The 19,549-nt window shown below is 47.6% G+C and overlaps 1 protein-coding gene across 11 annotated transcripts in view; it reads right to left on the bottom strand.

Moving 5' to 3' along the window:
• Window positions 1-19,549, bottom strand: part of Tom1l2 (target of myb1 like 2 membrane trafficking protein) — a 123,588-nt gene that overhangs the window by 28,685 nt on the left and 75,354 nt on the right. For 8 of the 11 annotated variants that reach the window (XM_060363611.1, XM_060363613.1, XM_060363612.1 and 5 more), the window contains 4 exons: window positions 17,301-17,450; window positions 8,840-8,974; window positions 7,251-7,409; window positions 3,823-3,939 (listed from right to left, as the gene is read on the bottom strand). In XM_060363611.1, coding sequence (XP_060219594.1) covers window positions 3,823-3,939; window positions 7,251-7,409; window positions 8,840-8,974; window positions 17,301-17,450 — 561 coding nt within the window. The remainder of the gene's footprint in view (window positions 1-3,822; window positions 3,940-7,250; window positions 7,410-8,839; window positions 8,975-17,300; window positions 17,451-19,549) is intronic. The other 3 variants (XM_060363615.1, XM_060363616.1, XM_060363617.1) reach the window with 1 other exon arrangement.

Here is a 19,549-nt window from a genome sequence, read left to right as displayed (position 1 = left end):
AAGTCAAAGAAGCAGAGAATTCGGTCCTGAAGGTTTGTCCTGTTGCAGCAGCAAAGGAGAAGGGAAGGAGGGAGGTCCCCTGATGAGAGAAGGAGAACATGAAACTAGACACTTGGAATATCCTAGATTTCCTGAGAAAATATGTTGGCTACTCTCTTTGTTGAAATGAGATGCACGAAGCAAGCAAACCACAAGCTACTTAAACAGCAGAGAGCAGGGCTTCTTTTTCATCTGATAAAGACTTATATAATATCCATCACTGCATACGTTATTATTAATTGAAGACAGCTTCAAAGGTTCAGTTAGTTCCCAATAAAACAAACTTAGTTTCAGTTAAGGACATGCACTTTAGGAAGGAAATGACAGTTTTGCACCTCCGGGCTCATCCTGTGTGTGTGGGGAAGATGGCCCAGCATGCCAGTGGTGGCACCCACCTTAAATACTAATACTTGGGAGGCAGATCAGTCATGTCTCTATGAGTTTGAGGCCAGCCTCGTCTATATAAAGCATACCAGGCTAGCCAGGGTCACGTGGTAAGACTCCGTCTCAAAACAAAGAGCAAAAAGAAGGTGCAGGATGACAACATTTGACAGTATTGCTTCCTGTTCCTATACAGGTGGGATGCAAACAGCATGGACAGTGGCCAGTAGGTAGGTCTTACAACAACCCCTGGATACTTAAGGCTCTACCCATGTGGGAAAGAATTTTCTCTGCTTTTGTCTAACACAGACCGAATTAAAGCTCAGGAAAAAGACTTGAGTCAATGTGCAGAAGGGCTTTTTAACAATGGTTACAGAAACTACGATCTATAGAGGACATGCCCTGTGACAGTCACTTTCACAGTGATAGTAATCACTCCAGGCACCAAGGAAGGAGATACAGACGTAGGAAGGCTTTGCCTAACTCGGAGACTCCCACACTTGCATCCGGCCATTTGTAAGTTGTCTGCCCTGCTGTGCTCACAGGCTAACCTAGATGCCTGCTGGAAACAAACAGTGCTTTTATGACAGCCAGAACAGCTTGTCACTGGGGTGTGAGGAAAAACTGATCCAAGACTCTGGAGAGGAAAGCTGGGCATAGGTGTTGAGTTGGACTAGCTATCTGGAAGACGCTGCTCAACTCAGAAAGCAGAGGAACTAACACCCACCCTGGGAGGTGCTTAAAGTCCCCTCCCAGAATCTTACCTCCTTGGGGCCTCCAGCAAAGCTGACAGCACTAGGTGTTACTGGCCTTGGCCTTTCCTCAAAGACAAGTCACTTTTCCAGGAATCCTCAAACAAGTAGTTCACAAGTTTCCCTGTTGCTCACATGGGTTGTGGGAGGACACATCTGGAAGAGCTTTGCCATAAGCAGGAAGCAACGGGGATACAAACTGCCCAGGAGTTCAATTAGCCACGGGTACGTCCTGAGGATGGCACCTCCAATTACCTCTCTGTCCACTCCCCGTACCTTCTAGCCATCAACTTGCACTCATGTCAAGAGCAGCTTGTATCTGTTGGTGGGGACATTTGGTCTGGTGACAAATATGTTTATTCCCAGGGCCCTGGCCAACATTCTAAGCTCTAGACGACTTGTGCCCTGAGCATTCTGGCTGTCTTCCATCTTGCACAAGGAGTCTTGGGGGCAGATTCTGACCCCATAATGTTCCAAGAGGACAGTGGCATTTTCCCATATGGAAGGCTCGAGATTCTGTGGGTGCCACAGCCTGCTGGTAGCTGACTGTTGGGGCAGGAGAAGGGCGACATAAGGCAGTGGCCTCCAGCCAGGAAAAGTGAGTCTGTTCACACAGCTACCCGTTCCTGCCTCTTCCACACTGAAATGACAGCCTCCCGCAGGCTCCCAGACATAGTCTTTTTCTGTTTGATTTATATGACAGCAGTGGGGGCCAGTAGGCTCTGAGTTGGAACAAAACAGAGTGAAGGAAAATGTCATTGGAAGCAACCTATTTTTGAAAACTGAGCTGATGCCAGGAGACTAGGCTCTGTTATTCTTGGCTGATGAGCTTGTTTAAACAAACAAACAAATACCCTGCAACCACACGCACTCACGCACTCACACACACACACACACACACACACACACACACACTATTTCTGCTGTCTGTTTTGGCTCTCTGGAGCCATCTTAGTGTTGTTCAACCCACTTTCTACTGTCAGGAGTTCCCCACCCCAGAGAAGGAATTCCAACACTGATGCAGCATAGTGTCGCCACATCACCCTGGACTAGCCAGATTCTTGTGCACCATGGGATACCTATCAGAGTCCTCCTGCAGGCTAGGGTAGAGGCCAGGGATGGTGTGTTAGAGAGAGGTAGGCCCACAGAGCATATCACACGGTCACCACCTCATGAACCAGGAGCCTGGTTTGCTGCAGGTGTCAGGGAACCAGAGAGGGGGTGCTCAGTGCTCCACACTAGCCAAGGGTACCTGTCTCAGCTTCAAGAGCAGCCTGATGTCCAGGTCCCTTGCAGGTGAGCAGTTTCCTTATCTGTCTCCTGTATTTAGCTGGGAGCTCCCTAGAGCAAGATCCATATCTCCTATTGTCTGACTCTCAGACTATAGTTGGTGCTGGACTAGGAGGCCTTTACCCAGCCTTGTCCTATAGGAACTAAGGGCATGGAGTGGGGACTGGGAACTCCAAGTAGCAGAACCAAGGATGTGCATATTACCAAAGTGCTGGACCATCAGGGCTGAGTTTCACAGGTAGCCAGTGTGTGCACACAAAGTGCACACAAAGTGGGAGATGCAGCACTCAGGCGGACAAGACTGCCAGACAGAAATAGCAACAGCAGTAGCAGCTGTGTCATGAGGCATGAGGTCAGGTCATCAAGCCAGTATGACTCCTGATCTATCCACTCATGAACCTTGCCTCTTGGAGGAGGGATCTGGTACTTGTAGCTCACAGCATCCTTGCTCTACCCTTGCAGAAGGTCACTACTCCGGAGAGCAGTGCCACTGCCACTTTCGGCAGAGGAGTCATTGCAGGCTAATATAACAGAGCTCTGCCTCCAGCTCTGGGCCTCACAGGCTCACAACCAACTGAAGGGTGGGACTGCAACCTGGCTTGTTTCTGTCTCCATTTCCTGCCATGCCGAAGCTATGCAGGGTGGGCTAGGGGTGTGGTTCAGTGGGGGAGTAGCTTGTCTAGTGTGCAGAGGCCCAGGTCCCATCTCTAGCATCATGATTTATACTGCCCAGAAGCAAAGAGGCAGGGGGTGGGGTTGCAGCTTCTCAGGAACCATAGAGCACCACCAACCCCAGCCTGATGGTTCCAGAGAACAGGAGCTCTGAATTTGCCTCTGAATCTCCTTGGGATGAGAGAATATTGGGGTTTCTCTATCAAGGACCCAGAACTCTTATTCCAGGATGTTTATGACGCAATAACAAGGGAGCAGCAAAGCCACGCACAAGATTGTATGCACAGCATGATTTCAACTTGATGTAAAATAAATGGACATAAAAAAAGTCTTACTGAAAATAAATCAAAATGTAAACCACTTATTGCAGATGGCTAAAAGCTAAGGAAAATTATTTTTTTGTTTTCATAGGAACATATTCCACAGCTGTTACTTTAGACTCAGGAAAAAGTTATTAAAGAAAAATATTTAAAGTACAGAGAGCAATACTGGCCTCTACCCATCTCCAAGAAGCAAAGCTGAATATGAACCAATATGGGCTTGCACCCTCTCCACCACGGTGCCTCCAGACTTGTCAGTATGGTTGTGCACCCAGGTAGGATTCTACCACGGTGTGCAGCGGCGGCATTGCCACTAACAGGCCCAGCCAGGCACTCGGCCCACGCTTCATAGTTAAAGCTGTCCTCACCTGTAGCAGCTCCAGGTCAGAAGAGTCCTCCTGCCCAGGGACCATTTCTGTTAACATCTCAGACATGACTTTGGTGTTCCCCCGAACAATGTCCAGCTCACTGCGCAGCCTAGCAATCTGTAGGTCAAGGAGAAGGCAAGACGAAGGTCAGTTAGCCACAAGATCATAATCAGCCAGCCCATGGCCTGAGAGATCAGGCCTACTGTGAGATCGCCTAGATCAACCTCAACATGCATGCCAGGGGTGGCCTTCTTATCTCCCTTGCTCTGCCTATCGAGGCTGGCAGTATGGTGAGAACTGCATGGAGGAAGCACTAGAGTCCTGGCCACTAACAGTCTGTGGTCGGTACCTCCCTGGCCATGATGGCGAATAATGTACTATGAATAACCGAGGCAGAAGAAAGCTGAGTACTCACAGCTCTTCCTCCACAGGACCCTGAAAAAATCCTAGGATTCTACCTAGGCTTCTGTTTCTTCTCCCTAAAAATCAGTGTATGGGGCTGGAGAGATGGCACAGTGGTTAAGAGCACTGTCTGTTCTTCCAAAGGACCTGGGTTCAATTCCCAGCACCCACATGGCAGTCCACAACTGTCTGTAACTTCAGCTCTAAGCGATCCAACGCCATCCTACTAATGCACATAAAATAAAATCAAACAAATTAGAAAAAAAAAAAAAGCCAACAGTGTATGGTAGTGCAGGTGCTCCAAGACCCCCTTAGGGTAGAATGACCCTTATGCTCATAGACTCTGTCCCTGCCAGTGTCATACACTAAGGGAGGCTTGCCAGTGCTCATAACATTCTTCTGATATGGTGAGGCATTAGAGCAGACTCTCAAAATCACCCCACCCTGCTCAGTCATCAGCATCTCCAAAACCTGAGCTTTCTCTCCTGCAGTTGGCAAACTATACATCATCTCCCTTTGTCTTCCAGTCCTGAGCTTTGGGTTACCTCCTGGGATCTCTAATCCTTTCAAGGCACCAGTAGAAGCCACAGGGACCTTCTTTGTCCACAGTAAAGCTCATAAAAGTTATATAAAAAAATGCCATATTTTCTGATAAGAGCCCAATGCACACCTGACAGAGTCACAGCCTGCCTGGAGATATGTGCAGAGCTCTAGAAGACCCAGTGAGTAGAGGGTGCCACAGCAACAGCAATGTCCAGAGATGGACCAGCTCTTTCCAAGCTTATCCTCTTACCTATGGAAAGGGAATGATAACCCACACCTCACAGGTTGCTGAGCAGCCAGCCTGGTAAACCTGGTACAATGCATGTTGCTGACCACAGGCATGTCCTGTTCGTTTAGCATCCCAGGGCTGGACTGTTGGGGGAATCTTTTCATAAGATGCTTCTCTGTCCTTCCTTACCCGCCTAAGGCATTTTATGATTGGTTAAAATAAAGAGCTGAATGACCAATAGCTAGACAGGAGGAGACAAGGGAAACTTCCAGGGAGAGGGAAAAATCCTGAGAAGGAGAAAAGTGTGTGTGGGGGGGAGTTTGCTAACGAGATGGAGAGGAAGTCAGACATGCAGGGACTGAGGAGAGGTAATGAGTGGTGCAGGAGAAAGTAGATTGGGGTACACAGGTTAGTTTGAGTTGTAGGAGCTAGTTGGCTGCCAGCATAAAATGAAGGCCTTAAGCATTTATAACTAATTAAAAGTCTCAGTGTCATTATTGGGAGTTGGCACCTTGAAGACAGTATGGTGACAGAGTGGGTACTTTTCTGCAAAAGACCTATTCCAGACCCATACATTTCTCTCCTAGCAAGGCCCTTCCACTTTCCCCTGGCTTGCCTGAATACAAACATCCACGACCAGTCTCCCTCAGCCTCCCCTGTGCTGCCGAGTCTCAGCAGTCTTACTGCTCAGGGGACAGACAGAAAAAAGACCCACCTCAACAGTCACCTGGAAGATGGTTTGGGCTCATAAAGGCCCTTGCCAGCCTCTGCCTTACTTAGGGGGGTGGCCCCAGAGCTTCCTCAACATCTTGGTGAAGGAGATTCTACCACTGATGGGTTCTGAAGCAGGTCAGGCCAGACAATGAGGCCATTGTCTGCTTCAGTTTCCATTTTCTACCTGGGGTGGGAGCCACAGTTCAGAGTTCCTACACTTCTTACCACTCAGGGCCTCCTCTTGGCTATTCCAGCTGCTGAAGGGCCCTTTCTTGGCATCCACTACCCTACAGTGAGCCAATGCAAGGACACCACTGCCATCCAGCTTCAGACACTTTCTGCTTCCTCTTAGAGCAAACCTGGAGCTCTACCTGGAGCAGGGCCTAGAGTCAAGACCTTCTGCCCTTCTCCCCTTTACAAAGGCTCCGGCTCTGAGTGAAGAGGGGCAGCATTCAGTGACCCAGGCCCAACTTAGAACAGTGACTCCACATTTCAGCAGTAGGATTGGACCAAGCCCCAGTATTTGGTGGCCACATGGGAATATCTTCCTTCTGTGGACCAGGGTCAGGGCCTGGTTACCTGCTCAGACTAAAGTTAGCTGTTTTAGTGAAGCGCTACATGGAGCAGCAGAATGTGGTTCACACCCAGGCCCGTGTGACTCCTTGCTTGCATCCTGCTTTCATTAATCCTCTCCTTGGCACTGGCAGAAGGACAGAGCCCTAGCACAACACTACAGTTACAACACTATAAACAATTGAACGAACCCTGTTCTAACAAGGTTCCACAGTAATGGCACTGTAACAAATAGGTACTAGAAACACTGAGTAATTTTTCAAGTCTCACCCATTCTTAAATCTTAACTAATAGAACTTCTATAGATTCAACTAAAAATACTCTCCATAACTTCTCTAAAAATACAATTTAGTAAAATTATACTAACTTATCAGGAAGTGACCCTCTGAAAAGGGGCAGTGTCTGACGGGGACAGGAAGAGGCTTCTGGAAGGCCTCCTTAATCTAGCTGCTGCCTCCAAGGTGCCTCACTGATTAAGTGTGAACTGTGGTAGCTGGCACATCTCACAGGATCCGTGCTCACCTCCCCAAGTGGTGAATGCCTATTTGCAGCTAAGCTATGCTCCTTTGCTCTGGACCTTGCTTTCTGCCACGACCTTCCCGCTCAGCCTACATGTTGATCTACTCTGCAGATGGGCTACTGGGTGTTCCCTGGTATGCCACTCTTCTGTGCTGTGTATGTCGATGATACTGCCTGCATAGGCTTCGGGTGACAAAGCCCAGGCCCACTCCAGAGCCCTCAGCGCCATAGCCCCCAGCTGCCATCTATGCTCTGTTCAGCTCTGCTTCCTACCACAGCAAGAATACACACTATTGCAATGATCTCCAATCTGGCTACTCCAGGCCCTTCCATTTTTTTGTCCCTACTCCTGGCACAGGACCTGGAAATCCAGGGAGACTTCTGTACCCTGGAAAGGTACAAGAGGGCAGTAGTCTGGCTTGCTTACAGCCTGGAAGCACACAAATACCTGTTCTGAGTTGGCTGTGATGGGGCCAGTCACACTTAGAGCCGGGGCCTGCAGCGTAGAGTAGGAAGCTGGAGAAGGTGAGGGATAGGTGCCGGCACTTGTCCTGGGCTGCGACTGGGACCTGGGCACGGTGGTGGCCGGATCCATTTCTGGGACACTCTGGCACGACAACAATATTTTTGGTTCAGTTGGGTGCCTATGTGGCTTAGCTTGGCACTGCCCCCAACACAGGTGGTGCTTTCAATCAGACTCCACAGAACCCTGGTCAGTCTCTCCATCAGGGCAGTAGAGCCACCACTGTCTCTTTCTTTCCTCCTTCCCTCTTCTTCCTTCTTCTCTCTGCCTTCCAAAGAATATGCTGCAGACAACCAATGTAACCCAAAAGGCCTCACGGGAAGCTTCTTGGGAGCATTCCAGCCATTGGTTGGGATGTTATTAAGACCACTTCTGGGTCAGAGTGCTTATTAAGTTTTGCGAAATCATGAATCCTTACTTGGTACCACAGACTACTTTTTGGCCTTTACAAGAAGACCCATATAAATAGCGATCATACAAACTTTTTCTTTGCAATTATCAGAACAGCAACACTGTTCCTTCTGTGTTGTTGAAAGAATGCACAGGTTATGTTTATATGACAAAGCATAGTGATCTGTTCGGAGGGGTCACAAGACTAAGGCTCTGGGAAATGTACTTTATGCCCACACGGGTATCTCAGCTAGCCTCACAACATCAGTACACGTGTTTACACAGTATGGTGAGGACTCCACGTGAGAGACATGGCAGGTGGAGACCAGCTAGGCCATGTGAGCCTCTTCAGACTGGGCTCTCCTGGTTCTGCTGCCTGGGTTGGGAGCTGCTTCGTAGCCAGTACAGGAACTAATTTCCCAGAGGAACCGTGATTGGCACTGTCAGAATCCATTTAATTCTGAGTCACAGGGCCACTCTGGTAACTGTCAGCACCGAAAAAGGTTCTTCAGGATGTTTTAACACTGGCCTTTCCTGGGTTTTGAGTCCCAGGGCTGACAGAATTTGAGAATAGCTGGACTGATGCTGAATGCCCACTGATTGCACTGCAATGTGGCTTAGTAACAGAATGCATTCTTAGCAGGCACAGGCCCTTGGTTCTAGCTCCAAAAACATATTAAAAGCAAAGAGATTACCTATTTTATAGTCACACCGTACTGTATACTGAGAGCTGCTCTTTGTCTCTGATGAGCAACACCACCCCTTGGTACCACAGAAAATAAGGACTGATTCTCACACATGATCTACAGTCTTCTGTAAAGCAGGTGCTAATGACCCTCACAGGATGGCTTAGCCAAAGCAGCCATTTCCATGAAAACTGCTGAGCTGAACTCTCTATCATATTCCTCCACTGTCAGTGTGAAACTGCGAGAGACGTTGCTGCCATTTAATCACCAGTCACCCAGCTGTCTCCCTCTGCATCCCCCTTGTTATTAAAAAGAAATGCCCTGGAGCTTTAAGAACACATGACAAGCTGAATAATGCAAAGGCATCAGCAAAAGGCTGGTGTGATGCTTGGCTGGTCTACGGGCAGTCTTTCTAGAAAATGCTAGCTGGAAGCTTACCCGCTGGGGTGTGTGGATGGGAGACAGAGCATCCAAGTCTGCCATGGGGAATTCCGTGCCCTTCCTCTTCAGCTCTTCATATATGTGCACAACACCAGTGAGGTCAGGGCTGCTCCTAAAAGCGTCTGCCCACGCCTGGGAGGAGAGAGGAAGGCCTGTCAGGAAGAGGAAGTGGTCCTTCTACAGGGTGGCAAGGTGCTGGGACGTCAGCCCAACCCTTTCTGAAGCTGGTGCCTACACGAGGCACATTGGCAAATCCTATTTTGCTTCTCTCCTGCAGTCAGTGCTGTGACACAGATGTTGAAGCCCTGGCTTTCAGGGACGCCACTGAATGTGAACAAATACATAAAACTTAATTCAGTGTATGTTTCCTTAGAGAAGTGGCAGAGAATTAACACTGAAGTACCTTGCCTACTCTATGATGCAGGCATTTCCCTCATCTCAAGGAAATCAATAGCCAGAGCTGTTGAAGGAAGTGAAGACTTACCTCAATGCCTCCCATTTGGACGCCCGATCACCAGCCCCCCTCCGGTCACCCCAACTTCCCCATGGGGGCAGGAGCCATAGGCAAATTGAACAGAAAGAAGAGATATTGATGTGTGATGAGAAGTCAGGCTGACTCCTGTTTTCCTCGGCAGATCAGTCAGGACTAAAACTTGCTGGGTCCGTCCTGTCACTAACAGGTGTCATGACTTCAGCCCAGGGGCACAAAGGTCTATCGGGAGCCAGGTTGGGGCTCACCCCACCTCCCAGGAGCCATGTATCAACCTGGTGCCTTTCTATTAAATTGTGCAGCTGACAGTTTCAGCATACATGTACCCAAACACAGAAATGAAACTGAAAGTACCGCCAGCAGATTGTCTTGAACAAAGAGAGTCCAAAAAGGAACAACAGACTTATGAACAGATTACCACTGCTGGTGATGTGATGCACAGAATTCTTAACAATTAAAAAAAAATCCTGTTAAAACCCAGAAATTATTCAACAGGCTCTTTAGAAACAGGGTCCCCTGTGCCTTTACTGCAATATGCATCCAAAGGAGGAGTGCTACCTTTTAGAGATGTCACCATCACAGCATTTAATGGCCTACAGCCATGAGCTCCAGCCAATCCCAAGGCAGCCACAGAAAACCACCAGAGCCACTAGAAGTTAAAAGGCCATTTTCCCAAAAGCTTCCTTAATTTTATCCAATGCATCTCATGCACTACAAACAACACTGTCAGCCCGGCTTTCCCTTCTTGATGCATTTATTTACTATGCGTACTTGGGGATTTTACATCACCATGACACCAGGACAGCCTATCTCTGCCAATCCTTTCTTCTGCATCTGAAGGTATCTACAGAGGCTGTTGGGGAGACCCATGCAGCCTCAGTCTTGGCCTGTCCTATTCTTCCCACTCCCACCAGCTGCTCTTGCTCTATCCTACTCAACATCCCGCTCACTAGGCTTTCAGTTTAGGGACCAAGCTTGAGAGTCTCAGGGCTGGTGGTTCAGCACTTGCCCAGCATGCATTAAACCCTGGTTCTACGCTCAGCCCTATAAAAAGAAATAATAAAAATAAATAAACTTTAGGATCTAAAAACTATGCTCATAGCCCACTGGGAAAGGTTGGGAAACAGCATGGTAGTTTTTCCTGGTGCCACTTCCTGCCTCTGTTTTCATGGAGAAACAAATGGCCCTGGGGACCTCCTTACCGTTTCCTTGCTCCAACCCAAACCCGAGTTTGAGATGACTAGAAAAAAAAAAAAAAAAAAAAAGACTACAGGTCCATGCTGTTCTCTCTAGGTAGAAAATCCTCAGGACTCCTCCCCATATTCAGACATGCTCAGGACCTATGCCTGCCCTAGGGGACTGAGACATGTCCCAAGGTGGGACTATCAGGTTCTCTTCCTGCCAAGAGCTCAACCCTAAGTGTAACAGTGAGCTGGATCCTTTTTCTCGCCTAAGTAAATTGCCCTCTAAACATACGAGCCTGGTTAAGTGGCTCAGGACCAGAAGACAGAGCTAGCTTGTATTGCTATGCTGAGCGGTGTGCAGAGAGATGGGATGGTTTCCTGAGCTCTTCTGCCACTTCGCAGGTGCAGCCGTACCCTGGTCATGGTGACTAGGGTTTCTGGGAGGTCCCACCCTGCCATGACAAACTCTCTTCTTTAGCTAGACAGCAGGGTTGGCTTTAATTTGTAGACAAGAAGTCTTGATTAATATACCCTATCCCCACCTGCCACACTGCCAGCTCCTGTCTAGGTCCCTTGGGCAGCCTGGGCCAGACTGCTGAAAACAAAGCATATGCTCACAACAGCAATCTCCCCTGAATAAGAGTCTGATGCCAACAGAGGGACAAACAGAGGGAGGGAGGAGTAGGGACGGAGGAGGGAGGAAGGAGGAGGAACTCACTTTAAAGGAACAGTTGTGTGTGAGGACATGGGGATGGGAGAAATTATAGCTGTCAAGTGTTCTAGCATCTTCTAGAGATATGCCTGGAAAACTGCTCTTCTCTCCCTCACCAGCTCAGGCATCTTTAAAGGGACACACAGGTCTCTTGCCCTTGTACACGGGAGGCAGTCAGTCAATAGCTGTCAGGCTAAATTTAATTGAGTTCTCACAGCTACTAAGCATCCTTATTTTCCTACTTCAGGGAGCAGAGGAGATGTCAGCAACTAATGGGACCATGATGAAGTAGTGGCCCTGCTGCAGGCTGAACCAGAGAAGAATCCCCCTTAGGGGAGCTGAGGCTAGTTTTGGGAGGTCTTGGTCACCCTGAGCCCCTGAACTAAGGCCCAGGGTCAGTAGAGAGGATAGAGGCAGGAGGCTTCACAAGTGATCACCTTATCAGGAAGCAGGCTCCAGGTAGCATAGTGCTGGCATTCTCTCAGGTTCTCTGTCACCAGTGCTACTTAGCCAATGACATGATGGCCACCTCACTAGATGTCAAGATCCTTATGTAATTCCCTCTTTTCCTGTCTGTGGCTTCAGTATTTGGAGGCTGAGAGACCCAAAGGCAGGACTGACAGGAGGACAAAAGTCAATCTGTGCTTTAGCTTTGTGTGCCAAACTGTGACACAACATGGCTACATTCTGACCATTTCTACAGCCCTCAAGGTTTTGAGTAGCACCTTTCAGAGCAAGAGATAAGTGTTCATTTGAACTATGGGTCCTAGGATACCTGGACAAAAGGAGGCCGTCTCGTTCTGCTCATGCCTCCAGCATAGGCTTTCTGCTCCCAGAGGACAGCGTACCCACAAGTCGCCAGAGGCCTGCACCTGAAGCAGTGTAGTCAGCATGCTTCTCAATGATGAGTCTCAGGTGCCACCAGGCATCTGACACTGTCAAAGATGGAGCTCTCAGACCTTCCTAGGCTTCCTTTCCATCCCAACGCAGTCACTTTCCTCAGTAAAAAGAGACTGCCTTTAAGCTGGGCATGGTGGCACACAACTTTAATCTGAGTACTCAGAAGGCAGAGGCAAGTGGATCTCTGAGTTGGAGTCCAGGCTTGGTCTATAGAGAGAGTTCCAGGACAGCCAGGACTATACAGAGAAACCTTGTCTCTAAAAAACTATGAAAAGAAATAAAGAGAGGGAGAGACAGAGGGAGAGAGAGAGGGAGCGAAGGAGAGAGGAAGAGAAAGAGCTTTTAGATTTTAGTGTTGGGATATGGATACGGTCAGAGGCATGAGCAGCCTGTGGTATTCTACCAGGATGAGCCCATGCCTACCCTTCAAAATAACTTTAAGGAGCCTAAGGGGTGGCACAGAATGGGGCACCCTTCCTGTCTTCTCAACAGGTGGGATTAGAGAAAGCAGAAAAGTGAGCATTAAGAACAGCCAAGGGAGTAGTGAGAAGGTGGGCAGTGAAGCCTGTGATGGTAAGGCCAGGGTGGGAGCACTGGCAAGCTGCTAACCAGGCTCTCCTGCTCCTTGTGGGTCTTTCCTTGCCCCATCCAGAGAGGCAGAGGCACACAGTGCCTCAGGCCCAGGTTTCGTAGATAGGCCAAGAATCATGCTGTCTGCCCATGGTTCATCCAGGGAGCACAGGAGGACATGAAGATAGTCTTGTTTAGGTGTTCAGGACCATTCAGAGAACATCAGCCTAAGGCGCTGTTTTTACAGGGGACGTTGGGAGAAAATGCTCATTGGTGTTTGTTAATTTGACATAAGCATGAGTCACATGGGAAGAGGGAACCTCAATTGAGGAGTTGAGGAGATCAGATTGGCCTGTGGCTACTTCTGAGAGAAACCCTCTTACTTATGACTGATGCGGGAGGGCCAGCCCACTGTGGGTAGCTCCCACCACTAGGCAGGTAGGCCTGGCTGCATCAGAAAGCTAGAGAGCACTGAGCCGGTGAGCGAACTACTTACTAGGCAGTGTGCCTCCACGGTTTCTGCTTCGGCTCCTGTCCTGGCTTCTCTCAGTGACTGACTGTGACATGGAACTGTAACCTAAACAAACTCTCTCCTCCCCTAAGCTGCTTTTTGTTACTGTTTCGCCATAACAACAGAAAAGCAAACTAGAACGTGGAGTATCTACGGATGGCTAGAGGACAATCAGTATTAATCCCACTGGCCAACAACAAGACCACTACCACAATTTTCAGCAAAATTTGAAGCAAGCTTTAATAAATACCGGCCAGGTCCACACCCAGGATTCCCAGAGAGTGGCCACAAATTATGTTAGTCTGGTGCTTATAAAGGTAAAACCCACAAGGCTGTGTATTTATACCATACATCCTGACATACTTCCTGCCTGTGTACCTCCTGCCTACATGTGATCAAACACCTCCTGGGCAGGTGGGGCAACCAAACCTGTTTGCAGAAGCAAAAACACATGGCTTGTTATCTCACATGAACAACAGCCCCCAGCATTCCAGAAAGTTATCTGTCCTCACGTGAGTGGGGCTTACAGGTTAGAGGCAGTTGTGTTTTGTAGATCTCTTAAGCACAGTAATTTAAACTTAACACATAACTTTAGCCCTCACATAGAAGGCACAGAAAGCCTCACTGAGGGGCAGGATGGGGCACAGGAGGAAGGCATCAGAGTGTGTGTAGGCATGCACCACCACACCTGGCTTGGTGGTTTAGGTTCTGAAAGGGTGGTTATTCCTAGTATCTACAAGGGAACTGGTTCCAGGATCCCTTAGGATACCAAAGTCTGTTAATACTCTGGCCCCTGTATGAGCTAGCTCACTGTTTGAACACAGCATATACACATACTCTTTCATGTTTTAAACAATCTCTTGACTTTTAATTTATGGATTTATTCATACTACCAATAAACTGTCAATGTCATATGAATAGTTTAAGGAGTAATGACAAGGGAAAGATCTCTGGATGCTCAGTACAGATACTATTTTTTTTCCATATTTTTTCCAGCTAAGGTTGGTTGAGATCACTGTTGTGGATGTTTTAGTTTATGATATGTAAACATGTTTTTGTCATAATCCCAAGCGGGGAATTTTAGTTTGTCCACACCTGTTAATTGTCTTTGCCAGCTGGAATTAGTTGAATTCTGGGGACTTTGAGGGATATAAATATAATAGCCCAGAGGAAGGCGGAGCAGGGGCTTCAGGAGATGGCGGAGGACTGCTGGCTGCACTTGCTGCTTTGCTGGTTCCCTGGACTTCTGGATTTCCTGACAACAGATATTGGTATTGCCACAAAAGAATCCTACCACCCTGCCCAGCAAGAAGAAGTAAAGAGGGCTATGTCCCCTTTCCCTTACAACCTTCTTTTTCCCCTACCTAGGGTTGGGGCGTTGGAAGGGAGGTATAAGCTTTAAGAAACCGACAAATAAAGCAACGTTTGAAAACCTAACGCCTACAGATCACAGTTGTCAAATGTATGAACACTGACGATCATCTATATAGTCAACATGTAAGTAAGATGATAAGATGGTTTTTCCCCAAAGTGGCTAAATGTGACATGGTAAAGCCCTTCTCAAGCACATCAAACAGGCTGCAATGACGGAAAGGGGCATGTTGGTGAGGGTGCGGAACAGCTAGATGTCCTGGCGCCTTCTGACCTGGTACCTTCTCTCATGGCACTAAAGTGGAACTGCCAGTTTCACTTCCTCGGTACATACCTACTAAAAACAAATGCATACACTCCCCAAGAAATTAACCAGGCTCGTGCCAGCAACTCCAAACACAGAGCACCCATGTACATTAGGAACGTTAACAAACTATATATAGCTCACTCACACCATTGGGCCTTAGGCTAGTGTGCACTGCTGCTACTAAGACAGGGGAAGGAGGGCTGAGGAGACAGGTGCACGCCCCAGTGCTGTATGGCCAAGAGCAGGAAGGCAGAACGCCCCCCCCAATTTTATAGAGAAGGTAGTTGCCCAGAAGTTACTGCATCAGCCCAAGATTAGAAGTGTTGTAGATGGTAGGGCCTGGAAAATTAAGGAAGCAGTCACCTTGATGAGAAAGCTGTAAGGTCAGGGCAGGCAAGAAACCGGTATCTCTGGGTGAGAACTCTGGGACCCAGGCAGTGAAGAGGGTCCTGTCTGCCCTCAGCATTACACCATCAAGTTAGCTGTGTTTACTCAGGGGTCTGACCTCAGGTGAGTAAGCTCTCACTGAAGATGCTTCCTCCAGTTCTGCAGTCAGTGTGGACCTTGTAGGGACATGACCCCAAGTAAAGGTTTAAGATGGGATGTCCCACTTTTTGTAAGAAAAGGCTACCATTCATTTCCCTGGAAGTCTCTGGCCCTAGGAGAGGTTATGGGATGTGCAACTGGAGAAGTATATTCCAGGTCTGAGGGAGGGAATGCAGAATCAGAGTCCAGGGACCACTCTCAAGGAAACATGAGAGAGGGCTCTGTCACCCCCACTCTTGCACTGTCTCTCAGCCTCAGTGAGCTACATTTACTCACTAATATAAAAAACAAACAAAAAAAACCTATTCAATACTGACAACCAACTGTTCTAGACCCTAGGAACATAGCATTCCAGGGCTCTCAGAGAACTGAGTTGAATAGAAAAGACAGCAAAGCTGCACTTGATGACCATAAGAAGGGGACATGAGCAAGGAAGCAGATGTATGTGCTTCAGGGTGGGTGCTAGGAGTTCTCTGGGGGCACATCTGGACAACGAGGAGCTAAGTGCTCTAGGAACTGGAAAAACTCTCTAGACAGAGAAAAAGGCTCCTCTCCAATCTCATATACAATGACTCTAAAGCCCCATGGGCCCATTTTCTTGTGATTCTGCTTGTCTGCCAGACCTTTAAGCCAAGCTACCAGCCACTGCCCCTGCTGGAGTCATGCTCACATTCTGACTTGGTCTCCCTCTCCTTTTAGCCCTTGCACATGCAAGAGTCATCCATATTGGATGTGCATTTAGATTTAGGTGCCATGCCAGTAGGGTGCTTTGTCTAAAATCTGTGTATAACCCAGATCAAAAACTTTCAATGGCTTCCCCATTACTTCTAGAGGACCAAGCAAAAGGCCTTCAGCACACACAATGCATAGCCCTACCCATCCTTCGGCCTCACCTCCTACCCAACCTGTTACCCCTTAAGCTTAGGCCTGGACACTTTATACTACACTCTGCTCTCCAAGGACAATACTAAAAATACGTTCACATATTTACCTCATCTCTTAATTCCCCAATTCTTGGAGCTTAACCTGGTGACTTCTAACAAACAGAACGACATAAAAAATGTGATATGTGACTCCCTCAATGTCTATGTGTTGCGAAAACAGGTCTCTTGTCATATTATCAAGGAACTGAAGCTTTCTCCCAATAGCCATGTTGGGGCACTTTCTTGGAAATGGAGTACTTCACCCTAGTAGTGTCTTCAGAGTGTACATTTATTTATACTCTCCCATCACACTGCCCATGGGTATGTACTCTACAGAAGCCAGGGAAAAGGTAACATTCTTGCTGTAAGCTGCTAGACTTGGGGTGATATGTTATAGAGTCAATAATAATGGGTATATCTCAAGTATGGATTGCTGTTCTCTGATGCTTTGGGCCTGTACATAGCCATTTTCTTCCTGAGATGTCTCCTATATTTGGCCTTCCCACCAAATTCCTCCCCACTCTTCAGGGTCCAACAGAAATGTACACTTCTTCAGTGAAACATCCCTTAATATCATTTCCACTCCACAGCTGGCCCTCTGTGCCCTCACCCAATCAGTGCCTGGCTTTAACATGGCTCTTTCTACTCCACTGATATCCACTATACTCTGTTATCTGTGAGGCCTGCCGAAGCCCTCTCTACTGCCCACCTATCTGGGCAAGAGAAGGCTGAATACTCAGAAGCTTCCTGGAGGCTCTGTCAACCAGCAAGAGAGCCACCATTTAGGATTTCCAGTGAGGTGAGTATAAAGGAAATAAGTATTTTATAACAAATATTTAAACCCCAAATCTGTATCTTTTCCTCCAAATAATGGAAAAGCATGAGTATGTATCACAGTCCCCATCTTATGTACCCAACAAACTGGGTGAGGGAAGCCAGCTCACCTGAATTAGAGCAAGCACTTTGTCCTGAACGATGGTGGGAGGGTTATTCTTGGGAGAAATAATTTTGACCAGAACGCTGTCGATGAATTCTCGGTTGGCCACGAGGAGATGAAAGCGGTGGCCACAGTTCTTCACACAAGTCTCCAGCACCTGAAGTTGTGGGGGATTGGGGTGGGGAGGTCACCACACTGGGAACAGGGGTGGGGGGAGCTGAGTTCCTCACCTGTCAGTCATGCTTCCAGATCATCTTCCTGTTAAATCATCTCCAAAGCCAACCCTCACACATTCCCACACTAATTCAGTTGTCCCTGTTCCTTGGGAATGACAAACCTCTGCTGACTGAAGGCTGCTGGCCCTGCACAGTAATCAGGCAATTAGTTGGTAACTGAGACTCCAGTTTTATATCAGAAGGATACTGGTCTTCTAATGGTGTCAAAATAACTGAGAGGTTCCTGAAAACAAACATTTTAGTTCTTCTCTCTAGGCATAGGTGTGAGTTCTTAGCCAATGGGACATAGACTCTGTAGCAAGAGGAGGCCACTGGGAGATCTCGAATTGCCTGGTGAATTACTGGCCCTTGTGTGTGAGGAAGCAAATACATATAACCAACATACTCCTGTTCTGCAAATCAGCAACAACACTGTATTGTGACCTTTGACAAATGGTGTGTGGATCCCAGCTGCCAGTCAGTTTTAGATTCCATCCTTCTCAATAAGACCCTGCTCAGGCTGGAGAGATGGCTCAGTGGTTAAGAGCACTGTCTGCTCTTCCAAAGGACCGGGGTTCAATTCTCAGCACCCACATGGCAGCTCACAACTGTAACACAAATTCCAAGGGATCTGACACCTTCACACTAATGCACATAAAATAAAAATTAAATAAATTACTAAAAAAAAAAAAAAGACCCTGCTCACTCCTGTCTTATCTGAGGAGGTTCACAGGCCTCAGCTGCTTTGAGAGGATGGCTGATGGGTTCTGATCAGGTGGCAGTGGGAGTCATATTTCGCTTTGCTACTTCCTCCCCGATAGTCCAGGACAAGTTCCACTCAGCCTTTGTGTCCTCATCTGGAAAGTGGGAGCAATGAGCTCTCCCTTGCAGGGAGGTTAGGGAGGACATATGGCAACTGCTCGGGCATCCACACAGGGTAGACGACCAGGAGGACCATGGATGCCACTCCAGAAGGCTGCTGCATCAGTGGCTTCTCACATGTCCCCAGGAAAGTTATGCGAGTATTAGGAGGGCCTCTCCAGCCTCAAACATAGTTCTCTAAGTCTGTCTCTCCTGAAAAAAGCCCACAAGATCATGCAACCCTTCCCAAGGCTTTTCAAGGGCCTGTTAATGAATGCCTCCTACAAGGATAGTGTCAGCAGCAAGAGACACTTCTATCCACCTCATTGTTCCTATATGACCATGAATTAGTTTATGGCATTGATCCCCAAGTGGCTCCTACCATAGGCTTTTGCCTTGACAATATGCAGACAAAAAACGTTCACATTATGACATAGATAAATGCCAGCTACATATCAGGTACACTGAGATCCCTCCATATTATATATAATTTCATTCTCTTCTTAAAACTATTATGGTTCCTTCAAGTACACCTTGGTAGTTTATTTTTCAAAGTTAAGAGGCTCAGGAAGAAAACACTGACCAAGAGGCAGGATGGAAACTCTTTTTTCCTTCTTTTGCAATGCTAGGGATTGAACCCAGTACCTTGTGCAAGTTCTCTACCACTAAGTTACTGCTCTAGCCCAGGACAGGAACTCTGATTCACTTTCTCAGGAATCCTGACCCCCTGACCCATCTGAGGACCAAGTCATCCCTCTTTTGAGCTCTCTTCCAAGCAGCCACATCAGCTGTGAGGCCTCAGAAACAAAAACTGTGTTTTGGATTATTTGTTCTTCTCTTGTTCTTTAAGCTAACTCTAGAAGGCATCAAGCTGTTTGAGAAAAAGCTTATGCTCATAGGTGAAGTCATAGAATTTCACCTAGGAAACTTAGCAGGTCTACAATTCTCCAAGTAACCCTTTATCTTCTTCTTTCTCTTGCTGTACTTCTGGAGGCTCCATGTGCTATTTGGTACACCAAGGAAACACTGCAAAATCATATTTGAGACTTCTGAACAACTGCCATTTATCTTTTAAAAGACTTATTTACTTTTTATTTCATGTATGTGGATGTTTTGCCCATATGTATGTTTGTGCACCAAATGTATGCAGTGCTCATGAGGTCCAGGAAAAGACATTGGA

The sequence above is a fragment of the Meriones unguiculatus genome, chromosome 11, assembly GCF_030254825.1.
Source record: "Meriones unguiculatus strain TT.TT164.6M chromosome 11, Bangor_MerUng_6.1, whole genome shotgun sequence".
NCBI lineage: Eukaryota > Metazoa > Chordata > Mammalia > Rodentia > Muridae > Meriones > Meriones unguiculatus.
The sequence above is the reverse complement of the archived record's forward strand: the minus strand, read 5'-3'. Positions and strand labels throughout refer to the sequence as shown.